General features: G+C 42.9%; 1 protein-coding gene across 7 annotated transcripts in view; it reads right to left on the bottom strand.

Annotated features, from left to right (window-relative positions):
* Pka-R2 (cAMP-dependent protein kinase type II regulatory subunit) overlaps nt 1–15,000 on the bottom strand; it is a 504,771-nt gene that overhangs the window by 77,608 nt on the left and 412,163 nt on the right. For all 7 annotated transcript variants that reach the window (XM_076185008.1, XM_076185006.1, XM_076185013.1 and 4 more), the window contains one exon: nt 11,963–12,048. In XM_076185008.1, coding sequence (XP_076041123.1) covers nt 11,963–12,048 — 86 coding nt within the window. The remainder of the gene's footprint in view (nt 1–11,962; nt 12,049–15,000) is intronic.

Raw genomic sequence — 15,000 nt, 5'->3', positions numbered from 1 at the left:
GGTAACATTTATTTTATCATTTATTTACTTATTCATTTATTATTAATATTACTATTTTTTCGGTGGGGTGAGAGGGAGTCAAACCCTGGAGAAATAGATTATTATTATTATTATTATTATTTTTTTTTTTTTTTCTTTTTTTTTTCAGATCTTCAACTAAAGATCGGCCGATATCCACTATTATCCATCTGGTATCCACCTCTATAACGTACACTTCATGGATATATGTTCCGTGATCAGCCGGTCGCTCTATCCACTAAACCTTTACATCTCCCACGCTAACCGGCATAACGGAGTCATCAGGTTTGAAGACTTCTTTTAAATTATCCAATTCATCTTAGCGTGAGATTTTATTCCTCTAATGGGATTCCAAGGCTTCTTAGCCGTGATGGAGTAGACACAGGGACGTTAGACACAGACACGTACGTGAAAGACAGAAACGGAGGACACACACAAGGACACAGACCCCAAAGGACACAACCAACTCAGGACACAGTCATTGCATCACACTGTCATTACAGGAGAATCATTACAGAACACAGCCATTATGTAACCTAAAGACACTCATTACAAAGCCTCCAGCACTTTAAGCCACAAGTTAGGACATAATTACAGAAACTTAGTGACGGGTTTCTTCTTCGTATATGCAAGACTCCTCCCCCCCCTGGCCTCGATGAAGACAGTCTGGTACGAGGAAATGGTTACCAATGTCTCTTCCAAACTCTACTCCATCGTTAATCTGTGACCACTGACCAGTCAAGGCCACTCATCAAACCAATCAGACCATGACCACGTGTGTGTGTGTGTTTGTGTGTGTGTGTGTGTGTGTGTACGTGTGTGTGTACACGTGTGTGTGTGTGTGTGTGTGTGTGTGTGTGTGTGTGTGTGTGTGTGTGTGTGTGTGTGTGTGTGTGTGTGTGTGTGTACGTGCGTGCGTGCGTGTGTGTTTCTCATCCTTCTATCTGCATGTATAATCTTTGTTATTCGAGCAATTGTGTTTAGAATGAATTCTAATCAACTCCTTCACCATCTCCACCACCATCTCCAACAACATCTCCAACACTACCACCATCTCCAACACCACTCTTTCGCCACCCTCCCCCAACCCCCCAACCCCCCTTTTCGTTCACTTTACCCTTGGGCAATGTTGCACTCAATGTTGCAAACCGGCTCTGGCTCGCTCTCATTGCTGGAGACCCCGCCCCCTTTCTCCCCCACCCAGTCCTCCATCATTGTTGGAGATCCCTAACATCTTCAACACATCTGAGTCTGCTGGTGTCAGACAACCTGCAATATTAGCGACAGTATTCACGTCATCTATAACAACAGTGACTACAACTACAACGCCTGTGATTTTAATAACAACTACAATGACTACACTTACTAATCACTGTGACTACAACTACAGGGGCTAGAACAATATTGGCTAGAACAGCATTGGCTAGAACTACATTGGCTAAAACTACATTGTCTAGAACCACATTGGCTAGAACAGCATTAGAACAGCATTGGCTAGAACAATATTGGCTAGAACAGCATTGGCTAGCTAGAACTACATTGTCTAGAACTACATTGGCGAGAACAGCATTAGAACTACATTGGCTAGAACTACATTGGCTAGAACAGCATTGGCTAGAACTACATTGGCTACAACAACATTAGAACTACATTGGCTAGAACAGCATTAGAACTACATTGGCTAGAACAACATTGGCTAGAACAGCATTAGAACTTCATTGGCTAGAACTACATTGGCTAGAACAGCATTAGAACTACATTGGCTAGAACAGCATTAGAACTACATTGGCTAGAACAGCATTAGAACTACATTGTCTAGAACAACATTGGCTAGAACTACATTGTCTAGAACAACATTGGCTAGAACAGCATTGTCTAGAACTAGATTGTCTAGAACTACATTGGCTAGAACAGCATTAGAACTACGTTGGCTAGAACTACATTGGCTACAATTACAAAGACTACAACTACAACGGCTACAATTACATTCACTACAAATATAGTCGCTACTAATACAATCACTATAACTACAACCACAACAACAATTACAATAATTACAACCACTACGCTGAAAACTGCATCTTTCATCTAAAACTACAACTAAACATACAACTAAAACTACAGTTAAACCAACAGCTAAAACCCTCAGTTACAACTACAACTACAACCATGACAAAACTACAACAACTAAATTTACAACAACAACGGCAATGGTCTCCCCCCTTCTCTGGTTACCCGCTCCTTGCCCGAGGCCAATCCTGCGCCAACCCTCCTCCTCTTCCTCCTCCTCCTCCTCCTCCTCTTCCTCCTCAACAGAAACTGCCTTCTTCCCCTGAGGCGGCATTGCTCTGAGCACTGAGTTGCAACAACATGGGAGTGGGAAGGCGAGGAGGAGGGAGGAGGGGAGGGAGGAGGGGAGGGAGGAGGGGTGGGAGGAGGGGAGGAAAGAGGAGGGGGAGGAAAGAGGAGAGAAGGAAAGAGGAGGGGGAGGAAAGAGGAGGGGAGGAAAGAGGAGGGAGAGGGAGGAAGAGAGGAAAGAGGAGGGGGAGAGAGGAGTGGGAAGACGAGGAGGGGGAGAGAGGAGTGGGAAGACGAGGAGGGGGAGGGAGAAGAGGAGGAAAGAGGGGGAGGGAGGAGGGGAGGAAAGAGGAGGGGAGGGAAGAGGAGAGGAGGAAAGAGGAGGGGGAGGGAGGGGAGGAAAGAGGAGAGGAGGAAAGAGGAGAGGAGGAAAGAGGGGGAGAGAGGAGGGGAGGAAAGATAAAAAGAGGGGAAGGGAAGGAAGGAGAGGAGAGGAGGAAAGAGGGTGAGGGAGGAGGGGAGGAAAGGTAAAAAGAGGGGAAGGGAAATGAAAAGATGTGAAGTGAATGAAGGAGAAGGGAACAGAAGGGGGAAGGGGAATGGAAGGGAGGGAAGGAGGAGGAAAGAAAGGGGGGGAAGGGGAGGGAAGGGGATGGGAGTGAGGGGATAAAAGGGTAAGTGAAGGGAAGAGAGGGGAATGGGAGAGGGGAGAGGGGAGGGAAGGGGATGGGAGTGAGGGGCTAAAAGGGTAAATGAAGGGAAGAGAGGGAAGAGGGGAGGGGGAGAGGGGAGGGAAGGGGATGTTAGTGAGAGGATAAAAGAGTAAATGAAGGGAAGAGAGGGGAGGGAAGAGAGGGGAGAGGGGAGGGAAGGGGATAAAAGAGTAAATGAAGGGAAGAAAGGGGAGGGGAGGGGGAGGGGGAGGGGGAGGGGAGAGGGAAGGGAAGGGGATGGGAGTGAGGGGATAAAAGAGTAAATGAAGGGAAGAAAGGGGAGGGAAGAGGGGAGAGGGGAGGAAGGGGATGAGAGTGAGGTGATAAAAGAGTGAATGAAGGGAAGAGAGGGGAGGGAAGAGGGGAGAGGGGAGGGAAGAGGGGAGAGGGGAGGGAAGGGGATGAGAGTGTGGGGATAAAAGAGTAAATGAAGGGAAGAGAGGGGAGGGAAGGGGATGGGAGTGAGGGGATAAAAGAGTAAAGTAAAGAGAGGGGAGGGAAGAGGGGAGAGGGGAGAGGGGAGGGGGATGGGAGTAAGAGGATAAAAGAGTAAATGAAGAGAAGAGAGGGGAGGGAAGAGAGGGGAGGGAAGAGAGGGGAGAGGGGAGGGGAGTGTTGTTACATGCGAATGAAGCTGGGAGGAAGATGGAGGGAATCAGATCATGGGAGTGAAGGGGTTTTGGAAGTGGACGGGGAGTGGAATGAATAGGATTTGATGGAGTTATATGGGAGTTGGGGAGAATGTGGGGGGAGGAGAGGGGAGAAGGAAGGGAGAAACAGAATGACAAAGATTTTTTTTTTTTTTTTTTAAACCGTGGTTGGAGAAGGAAGAGGAAGGAGAAGGTACAAGGGAAGGGAAGGGATGGGAAAGGAAGGGAAGGAGAAATAGGGGGAGGGGGGAGGGAAGGAAGGTAAAGGGAAGGGAAAGGAAGGGAAGGAGAAATAGGGGGAGGGGGGAGGGAAGGAAGGGAAAGGGAAGGGAAAGGAAGGGAAGGAGAAACAGGGGGAGAAGGGGAGGAAAGGGAAGGAGAGGAGACAGAAGGGGAGGGAGGGGAAGGGAAGGCGAGGAGAAAGAAGGGAAAGGAAAGGAAGGAGATGAGAAAGAAGGGGATGGAAGGAAAGGGAAAGGAAAGGAAGGGAAGGAAAGGAAAGGGAAGGGGAGGGGATGGGGAGAAGAGGGAAGGGGAAAGGACCATGGAATGAAATCTACTGAGCCCTTCCCCGGGGCGTTATCGCAATGAGAGTGTTAAACCTAAACCACGTGAAGAGGAAAACGACGATCACGTTCACATGAACGTGATCCACGTTCTTCCTACGCGAACGTGCGATCCAAACCCTTCACTATGGGGAGGCTAGCGCCGTTGAATAAAATCGTCTGGCGACAACAGGAAAATAGCTTTAGGTGCCGTCAGGTGATTTTATTAGAGCCCGGGGAGAGCTCTCCGCCCTCCCCCTGCGCATGCGCACGTCAGTAGTGAACCCACAAGTTGTTCACAAGAACACAAATGAACGCGAAAGGTTTGAACAAAGAGGATTTGCTGCCGGCAGGTGATTTTATTCAGTCGAGATTTTGTGGTCTTTGGAGTCAAAGAGGTTTTCCTAAGTGAGACACACACACACACACACACACACACACACACACACACACACACACACACACACACACACACACACACACACACACACACACACACACACACACGCATACCCATTAACACATATGCGCGCACGCACGCGCACACACACACACACACACACACAAACACAGACACACACACACACACACACACACACACACACACACACACACACACACACACACACACACACACACACACACACACACACACACACACACACACACACACACACACACACACACACACACACACACACACACACACAACCATATGGCCCAGGAGGACAGGTAGAGTACTAGTGAAGTCCCCCAGGTAGGCAAACAAGTACTTCAGGAGAACAATACGAGCCAATCAGGAAGGACTTCTGCTGCAGCCAATGAGCGCCAATCGATTTGCCCCCGTGACGTCATCCGAGCCCCGACCTCCTCTCACTCTCACCCCTTCCCCTCCCACCGGTTTTCCTTCTCTAACTCTCTCCCTCTTCCTAGTTTCTCTTTTATCATTTCTCTCCGGGTTCCTTTTACTTTTCTAGCTTTGGCTTTGTCTTCCTCTTCCTCTTCCTCTTCCTTCTCTTTCTCTTTCTCCACCTCTTCCTCCTTCTCCACCTCCTCTTCCTTCTCCTCTTCCTCTTCCTCCTCCTCCACCTCCTCTTCCTTCTCCTTCTCTTCCTCTTCCTCCTCCTCTTCTTCCTCCTCTTCTTCCTCCTCTTCTTCCTTCTCCTCTTCTTCTTCATCCTCCTCCTCTTCCTCTTCATCATCATCCTCTTCCTCCTTTCAGCTGCTTTATCTGCCCAGCCGCAATTTATGTCTGTATGTATGTCTGTGTGTCTGTACAGTATGTGTTTAACTATATACAGTATCTAACCATATGCCTGAGCCTGTTTGGTTGTGCCTTTGTCTGTCTGTGTGTGAATATTTTTGTGTCCTCCCCTTCCCTCCCTCTTTGTTTCTTCATTAAAAAAGAAAAAAAGAAAAAAATCCTTGTCCTTCCCTTTTTCCAATAATTTCATTTTTCTTCCCTTCTTTCTCCTTTCAAGCATCCTAACTTTTCCTTTCTTACTATCGCTACCACAACAACAACAACAATCATCATCATCATCATCATCATCATCATCATCATCATCATCATCATCATCATCATCATCATCATCATCATCATCATCATCATCATCATCATCATCATCATCATCATCATCATCATCATCATCATCATCATCATCATCATCATCATCATCATCATCATCATCATCATCATCATCATCATCATCATCATCATCATCATCATCATCATCCCACCAACGCGGCTTTATACCGTCGACATTTACCGTCGACTTTTACCGTCGATTCGTTACCGGCATCATCACCATCCTTCCTCACCGGGTGGTACATTTCCTCTAGTTCCTTTTGCCGTCAGGTGATTTTGTTCATCTCCGTGTCAGTCGGCACTCAAAGGGGCAAAACATGGACGCTTCAACGCTCGTCTGCCCCACGTGGGGAAAATAATTTCGTTCGCCACGTGGAATTTATATAAGGATTACAAAGGATTACAAAGGCGGAGCATGCCGACAGGAGACCTTTTGATCCATATCTAGGTCGGATGCGAAAAAAAAATCATATTAATAATAAAACAATAAATAAAAACTATAATAATGTAAATAACAAATAAAATACATAAATAAATGCATAGGTATAGTTGAATAATAAACAAACAGGTAAATAGTAAATAATAATAAATTGACATATAACTAATAATAAATGAAAATCAGACAGACAAATGATAACAAAACAAAAGCAAATAATATAAGATAAATTATAATCATGACAGCATCTTGCTTAGGTATTTATCTAACTGATTCTTAAAGCTTCGAACTGAACTACATTGCACTACCTGTGCAGGAAGTTTATTCCATTCATTTACTACACGGTTGGCAAAGTTGTTTCTACCTACTTCCAAATTGAATCTATTTCCGGATAGTTTGAGACCATTGTTTCTTGTCTGATTCTCATTCAATGTGAAAATTTGTCACTTTTGATGTTGTCAATTCCCTTTAAAATCTTAAAGACCTGTATCAAGTCACCTCTGAGTCTACGCTTTTTTAGGGAAAACAGATTCATGTGTTTTATTCGATTTTCGTATGATTTATTTTTGATATTTGGAATCAGTTTTGTGGCTCGCCGTTGTACTTTTTCCAGTCTGTCAATGTCTTTAATGAGATTCGGTGACCATACGGAAACAGCATATTCCAAATGTGGACGAACTAACGATTTATATAGCTTGTTAATGAGTGATGGACTTTTGAAATCAAAAGATCGCGCAATCAGTCCCAGAATCTTATTTGTTTTCTCAGAGGCTGAAATACACTGCTTGGATGATTTGAGGTCGTTACTGATAATTACGCCGAGATCTTTTTCACTATCCACTTTTGTTAACGAATTACCAAATAACTTGTAATCGTACTTACTGTTATTTTTACCTATGTGCATTACCTTGCATTTACTTGTGTTAAATTTCATTAGCCACTTTTCAGACCATTGCTGTAATTGATCTAAATCTTCTTGAATATCTAATTGGTTTGAGTGATCATTTGCCACTCCGCACAGTTTTGTATCATCAGCAAATTTGGAAACAGTAGATTTTAGTCCATGGTCTATATCATTTATATATATACTATGAATAGAAGTGGCCCAAGAACGGAACCCTGAGGAACTCCACTTGCAACACTTTTCCATCCAGAAGTTTTTCCATTTAAAACAACTCTCTGTTTTCGACCATTCAACCAATTACTAGTCCAACCTAATAGGCTACCACTTATTCCATGCAAAGCTAATTTAGTAAGTAGTCTTTCGTGTGGGACGGTATCAAAAGCTTTTGCAAAGTCTAGATATATTAAATCTATATTGTTTCTTTTGTCATAATTCGAGATAACTGTGTTGTAGAATTCGAGTAAGTTAGTCACGCAAGAACGTTTCCGTCTGAAACCATGCTGGCTATCATTTATCAAACGGTTACTTTCTAAATGATGTTCGATAGCATCTCTGATGATAGTTTCCATTATTTTTCCTACGATTGAAGTCAAACTTATAGGCCTATAGTTATTTGGTTTCTTTTTGTCACCTTTTTTGAATATGGGAGTAACGTTAGCTAGCTTCCATTCTCTTGGGACATCTCCGGATATGATGGATTTCTTGAAAATAATTTCTAATGGAACAACAATCTCATTTTTTATTTCCTTTAAGATTCTTGGATGCCAACCGTCGGGCCCTGGTGTTTTATTAACTTTGAGTTTGTCTATACACCTTTTAATTTTTTCTTTTGTTATATTTACCGTAGTGAGTAAGTTTACCCCAGACTTTTCACAGGTTTCAGTTTGGAATTCACTTTGAGGTGTTTCGTTTACGAATACCGAGCTAAAATAATTGTTTAAGATATTACACATTCCTTCATTTGAATATTCAAGTTGACCGTCAGCAGATAATAGTGGACCAATGTGATTCCTAACAACCTTTTAATCTCAAATGTAACTATAGAATTCTTTGGGATTCTCTTTGGATTTATCAGCGATATCAATTTCGTATTGTCGTTTTCTTTTTCTTATTGTCTTTTTTAAATCTCTCTGTATTGATACATAACTTTGATAGTCATTAGATGCACCCGAGCACTTATATTTCTTATAAGCCTGTCTCTTTTTAGCAATACTTTTTTCAGTTTCTTTGTCGAGCCACTTTGGGCGAGCCTGATTTGGGGGACGTCTGTCCTTAAAAGGAATGTAAGTTTGAATCATCTTAGTGAGCGTATTTTGAAATATTTCCCACATCTGATCTACAGGTCTTTCGTTTAAACTACCAGTGGAATTGTCTCCAGAATGTGGTATTTATTTAGTAGGTACACGCATACACACACGCACGCACACACACACACACACACACACACACACACACACACACACACACACACACACACACACACACACACACACACACACACACACACACACACACACACACACACACACACACACACACATTAGTATCAGTCAATCAGTCTCCCCCTCCCTTCTCCATTTCTCTCTCTTTCTTCCTCCGTCTCTCCTCTTCTTTTCCTCTTTTCTTCCTGTCTTTTCCTCTCTCTCTCTCTTCTCTTCTCTCTCTCTCTCTCTCCCTTCTCTCTCTTCCTTCATCTCTCCCACCTTTCTCTTTTAATTTACATTAACCCCCTCCTTCACTTCCTCAATCCTCTCTTTCTCTCTCTTCCTCCTCCTGAATCTTCCTCCCACGTAATCATTTGTGCCCATTAACGACACTATACAAGTGCCTCCCACTCTCCCCTTCCCCCCTATCCCCCTCCCTCTCTCTCTCTCCTTCTCCCCCCTCTCCCCCTCTCCCCCTATCCCCTCTCCCCTTTCCCCCTCTCCCACACCCCTCTCTCCCCTCTCTCCCCCTCCCCCGCCCCCTTTCCCCCTCTTCCCTCCTCCCCCGTGCCCGTTAAGAATGGAGGCCGCGTTCCAAGACGGTCCCCTGGGCACCGGCTCATGCCCCACATTCCAGTCCATATCAGGTCGGCTCAGGTCACTTTAGGAACAGGTCAGTTCAAGCCAGTTTAGAGTCAGGCCCATTCAGGTCAATTTGCATCAATTCACGTCAGCTTAGGGAAGTGTCGGGTCAGTCTATTTCTGTTCCATCTCATTCCGTTCCTTTTCGTGTCTCCCTTCCATTCCAAATTCTATATTTCATAGCATTGCATTCCATTCCGTTTCGTTGTCCATCTTTTTTTACACCCTCTCTTTGCCGTTCTCTCACATTCTGTATTCCATTCCATAATCTACTCTACTCCATTTCCACTGCCCCCATTCCACACTTTACTAGTCCATTCCATATTATACGGTTACATTCCATTTGCCAAGTATTTTAAGACAAATAACAAATAAATATAACTACAATATTGACGATGACTATGACGATGAAGACGATGATGATGATGATGTTGGTGATGTGATTATCATATGGATTTTATATTTTACTTTTACGTTCATTTTGGCTGTAACCAGGCCCTTTCATTCAGCTGAATGAAACTTGTGCAGACGTAAAAAACAGCGGGATCTATAGTCGCATCCTTTAAGAAATTTTCAGTGAAAAGTCGCATTCTTTAAGAAAATTTCAGAAAGTAAAAAGTCGCATTCTTTCAGAAATTTTCAGTGAAAAGTCGCATTCTTCACGAAATTTTTAGAGTGAAAAGTCGCATTCTTTAAGAAATTTTCAGGGAATGAAAAGTCGCATTCTTTAAGAAATTTTCAGAAAATGAAAAGTCAGATTTATGCAATGAGGAAATAAGGATCATCATTGTTTGGCCACTGGATCATAAGTTTTGTTTCATGACGCCACTCCACGTCTTTCAAGATTAATCACTGCTTGTGACATTGACGGTGTCGACTGAGGCGGCACAGTATTTTGGGTAAATAATGCCAAAGTATGGTAACGGTAATTTCAAATGGTAACTGGTAATGGCCTTCGTCGTTCTTTACGATTTCATTTCGACCTTGCATAAAAAAAGACGGTTCTGACTTGTCCCTCGACAGCTTCATGAGCCGGAGGATCCCTGCTAACGAAGACTCCTCGCCTCAGAACGTATCCTTCTTCTTCCTACACTATCGACCTGCCCCCGCCCCCGCAGGGTTGCCCGGATCCTCATTGATGATCCTACCGCCGAACTTTGCCGATGCAAATAAAGAGACTCCATGGCGCCCGGACCGCCATAGTGGCAGCCGGTAACTCTACCAACTGCGCCATCGAGTCATGTGTGTGTGTGTGTGTGTGTGTGTGTGTGTGTGTGTGTGTGTGTGTGTGTGTGTGTGTGTGTGTGTGTGTGTGTGTGTGTGTGTGCGTGTGTTAATGACAATAATAACAGTAATAATAACGACAATAAAAAACGCCTCCTCTTATGAGATTCGAACCTTAGGCCGTGCCTTACGAAACTAGGACGCTCCTATTTACGCCACGACAGATATCCTAGAGTTCCGCTGATAAAAAAAAAATATTTTTTTCGAAAAGACTAACTTGCCACGGCGATAAAGAAGCCAAGCAAAGAGCGAAATGATAATCTCAAAAAAGAAGAAGAAGACGAAGAAGAAGACGAAGACGAAGACGACGACGACGAAAAGCGAAATGAAGGGGTCATGCGCGGGAGATGGGGTCACGCGTGGGCCAAGATAGTTCTGTAATTGATATTTACATCTACCTGTTGTCATGGTAACAGCATCAACAGAGATGTTTGGTATACACATGTCGAATTATATATATATGCCTAGCTACACGTAAAGGGTCGAAAAATATCATGCAGCTTTGATATTTTTTTCATAAAGTCGTATATACACCGTTGCAAGATTTTTCGTATGTAAATAAGCCCCATGAGAGTGTTATGCAAGATTTTAGAAGAGAGTTTCAGATGTTTATCACTTCTACATCTCCAAGATGTCTTTCGACAGTCAAAGGTCATCCTCAGGGAAAAAGACTATGACATCTATGCACATTATACGCGCTAGGAGAGGATATATTCTACGCACTAGGAGAGGACACGTCGTACGCACTGTGAGAGGACACATAACCTCAGCTTTGATCAATACCCTTGCGTGCCAGAAAGTAGCAATGATATGGATATCTCATAACGACATATTATTGGTTTGTGTAAATTGGTATCTTTCTTAGGTGTTTGGTTCCCGGGATGACTAGTGATTTCTCTTGGTATGTGATTGCACACTCGGCCACAGTGAGAAACCATTGATCAACATAGAGCTTATAAACATACCTCCAAACAGTACACCAAATCACACACACCTGTGGAATCCCATCATGAACCGTCCATTCTGTTGCTACTTAAGCGAACGCAATCATTTGAAATAAGAATATGAATAATCTAAAATGTCTTTTGAACTCCCACTTGCTAAACTTACGCGTTCCCAAGACTGAAAAATAATTGAAACGATAATTTCTAATCACCTCATAGAAAAGAAAAACACTACAGAAAGGTGTAATTCCCTCAACTAATACATACATACATATACCAAAGGCTCTTTCCCCCTAACAAGGGAGGTAGCCAAAAACACAAAGGCATAAAATCCACTCCCACCCATTCCATCCCCACATACTCCATTCCCATTCACCCCATTCCGTCCCACTTATCTTAGCTCCTCCTGGATGACGGGTCATCCCTGCATCTCGCCCACTACCCTGGGCCAGAAGCGTCAACTAATAGAAAATGAAAAATAAGATTAAATACAAAAGGGAAATTCTTTTTACTCACCCTTTCGCCATCGTCGTCATCCTCCTCTGGGTCATAAGCTTCTGCGAAGACGGATTTCCTCCGGTTGAAGCGGTTCAACGGAGGTTCTGCCGAAGAAGAGAAAAAAATGTTGAAGTATGTAAGACTGATGAGTGGAAGGGTGGTGAGATAAACACAGGAAACCGTCAGGGATTTATTCTGATGTTTCGTTCTTACCAGGACTTCTTCAGAGGACATACACCTTCAAACAATTCACACCCTATATACCCGCCGAAGCTCTACGCGTTCCGCCATGATCGACCTGACCTCTCGTCCTCCTCCGCTCTGCCTCGCGAAGTATCAAACAGCTCGCCGTTTTTGTTAGTTTCCACCCAAGAGGAAAAAATCACATTTAGCTTTAAGAAGGATGAGATCACTTCATGGATAGGGATGACATCAAGGCAGGATTCGTAATAATGGATTCGAATTGGACAATATTAGGTTTAAGAAGGAAATACGCTAGAACTAATTTACTAACAGAGAGGTTAACAAATGGAATAGAATTAGTAACAATGTAGTAAGCTCTGAACCAATTAATTATTTTAAGAGAAGATAACTTCATGGATAGGAATGACAGGTAGTAAGGGATATGGAACTGCCAAGTGTAGGCCTTATGGCCTCTTGCAATCTCCTTCACTCCTAGATTCTTATGTTAAGAAGGGACAGGCAGTAGGAGGGGAGTGAGGGGGGGCTGAAAAGATTTGGGGGGGATAGGTGATGTTTGGGGGGGGAGAGGGTAGAGCTTTTGGGAGAATATGTGATGGAGTGCGCGGATTGGGGGAGGAATCTTTATTACCAAGGAGTTTCTGGGAGTACATGAGCATCCAATGAGGGAGTTTGTGGTCCAGGAAGTGCATGGTGGAGTACATGATAAAGTGTGTTTGATCTACATAAGAACATAATAAAGGAGACTGCAAGAGACCATAAGGCCTACACTAGGTCTGAGGAGGGTTTTTTGTGATAAGAGTGATTAGGGTTAAAGGGAGTGGTCGAAGAGTGATTAGGGTTAAAGGGAGTGATCGAAGAGTGATTATGGGTAAAGGGAGCGATCGAAGTGATTAGGGGTAAAGGGAGCGATCGAAGTGATTAGGGGTAAAGGGAGTGATCGAAGAGTGATTAGGGTTAAAGGGAGCGATCGAAGAATGATTAGGGGGAAAGGGAGTGATCGAAGAGTGATTAGGGTTAAAGGGAGAAATGGAAGAGTGATTAGGGTTAAAGAGAGTGATCGAAGAGTGATTTGGGGTAAAGGGAGTGATCGAAGAGTGATTGGGGGTAAAGGGAGCGATCGAAGTGATTAGGGGTAAAGGGAGTGATCGAAGAGTGATTAGGGGTAAAGGGAGTGATCGAAGAGTGATTATGTGGGCGACAAAAATAATGCACTTATTTTCGTGGGTGAGATTGGGCGAGTGTGAGTGTAGACGTGTGTGTGTGTGTGTGTGTGTGTGTGTGTGTGTGTGTGTGTGTGTGCGGGGGCAAAGGCATATAAATTCTTGACATAAATGAAAGTCCTCGGCCGGGACTCGAACCCACGAAACTGTGGACGCGATTCAGGTACTTTAAACACTGGACCATCATAACATTTTATGTTGTTGTTGTTGTTGTTGTTGTTGTTGTTGTTGTTGTTGTTGTTGTTGTTGTTGTTGTTGTTGTTGTTGTTGTTGTTGTTGTTGTTGTTGTTGTTGTTGTTGTTTGTCGTCGTCGTCGTTGTCATTACTATTAATATTATTATTAATATTATTATTATTATTAGCATATATTATCATATCATATTATTATTACTATTATCATTGTTATCATTATCATTATTTATTATCATTATTATTTATAATTATTGATTTTATTATTGAATATTATTTTTTATTATTGTTTTTATTACCGATTAATTTTTATTTTTATTCATTTTATATATATATTTATATATTCATATATATATTCATATATATATATATATATATATATATATATATATATATATATATATATATATATATATATATATATATATATATATATAACGAAACCAAGTACCGGACGTGTATCACACCTCCCTTTATCACATCGCCAAAGACACACAGAACACCCCCTTGCCACAAACCCTCGTGCCAAATGTTAGCACGCTTTGAATACATGTTGGAAGTATCACACGGAAATCTGGTCGTATCACATTAACACTGTGTTAGCATTCCGCGCCACTTGCTCGGCCTCGTAGAACAACCAGTTACCACTTCAGCGATAAGATCGGATCCCTTTCGAGGTCATCGGCCAAGAGGCTTTAGATCGCGTGTCCCTCCGAGACAGACACTACCCTCTCGACTTAAGACACATATAAACTCATTCATTCATTTTATTTAGATTTTATCTTATTTTTTCTTTGGGGGGGGGGCGAGGAAATCGATTTCTCTTCCTCTTTTCTTTCTTCCCCGTTCGCTCACTTTATTCGTTTGATTAATTTTGTTTTATGTATTACTTTGTTTATTTTGGGGTGGATTCTATTTCTCATTATTTTTCTTCCCTTGCTCTCTCTCTCTTTCTCTCTCTCTCTCTCTCTCTCTCTCTCTCTCTCTCTCTCTCTCTCTCTCTCTCTCTCTCTCTGGATTTGGAATAGACTTGACTCTGAGTTGAAGATATGGCCAACTTGTAGAAAATGTATGTACCTGGATTACAAACACTAATTATTCATATACATATGTATAACTTGTGTGTGTGTGTGTGTGTGTGTGTGTGTGTGTGTGTGTGTGTGTGTGTGTGTGTGTGTGTGTGTGTGTGTGTGTGTGTGTGTGTATGTGTGAGTGTGTGTGTGTGTGTGTGTGTGTGTGTGTGTGTGTGTGTGTGTGTGTGTGTGTGTGTGTTAGTATTTTTCGGTGATAACCAACGCTTCTATCCTTGGGGACAATATGGCACCGAAAAGATGACGTCACAAAGGTAGCTCAGGAGATTCAAACAATAGTACAAGTCACGTTACAAGCCTCCTTCATTTTTCTTGTTTGTTTTTAGTAGACATTCCGGAGAAAAATCACGTG

The sequence above is a fragment of the Oratosquilla oratoria genome, chromosome 5 (assembly GCF_046742065.1).
Source record: "Oratosquilla oratoria isolate Oo_2021 chromosome 5, ASM4674206v1, whole genome shotgun sequence".
NCBI lineage: Eukaryota > Metazoa > Arthropoda > Malacostraca > Stomatopoda > Squillidae > Oratosquilla > Oratosquilla oratoria.
The sequence above is the reverse complement of the archived record's forward strand: the minus strand, read 5'-3'. Positions and strand labels throughout refer to the sequence as shown.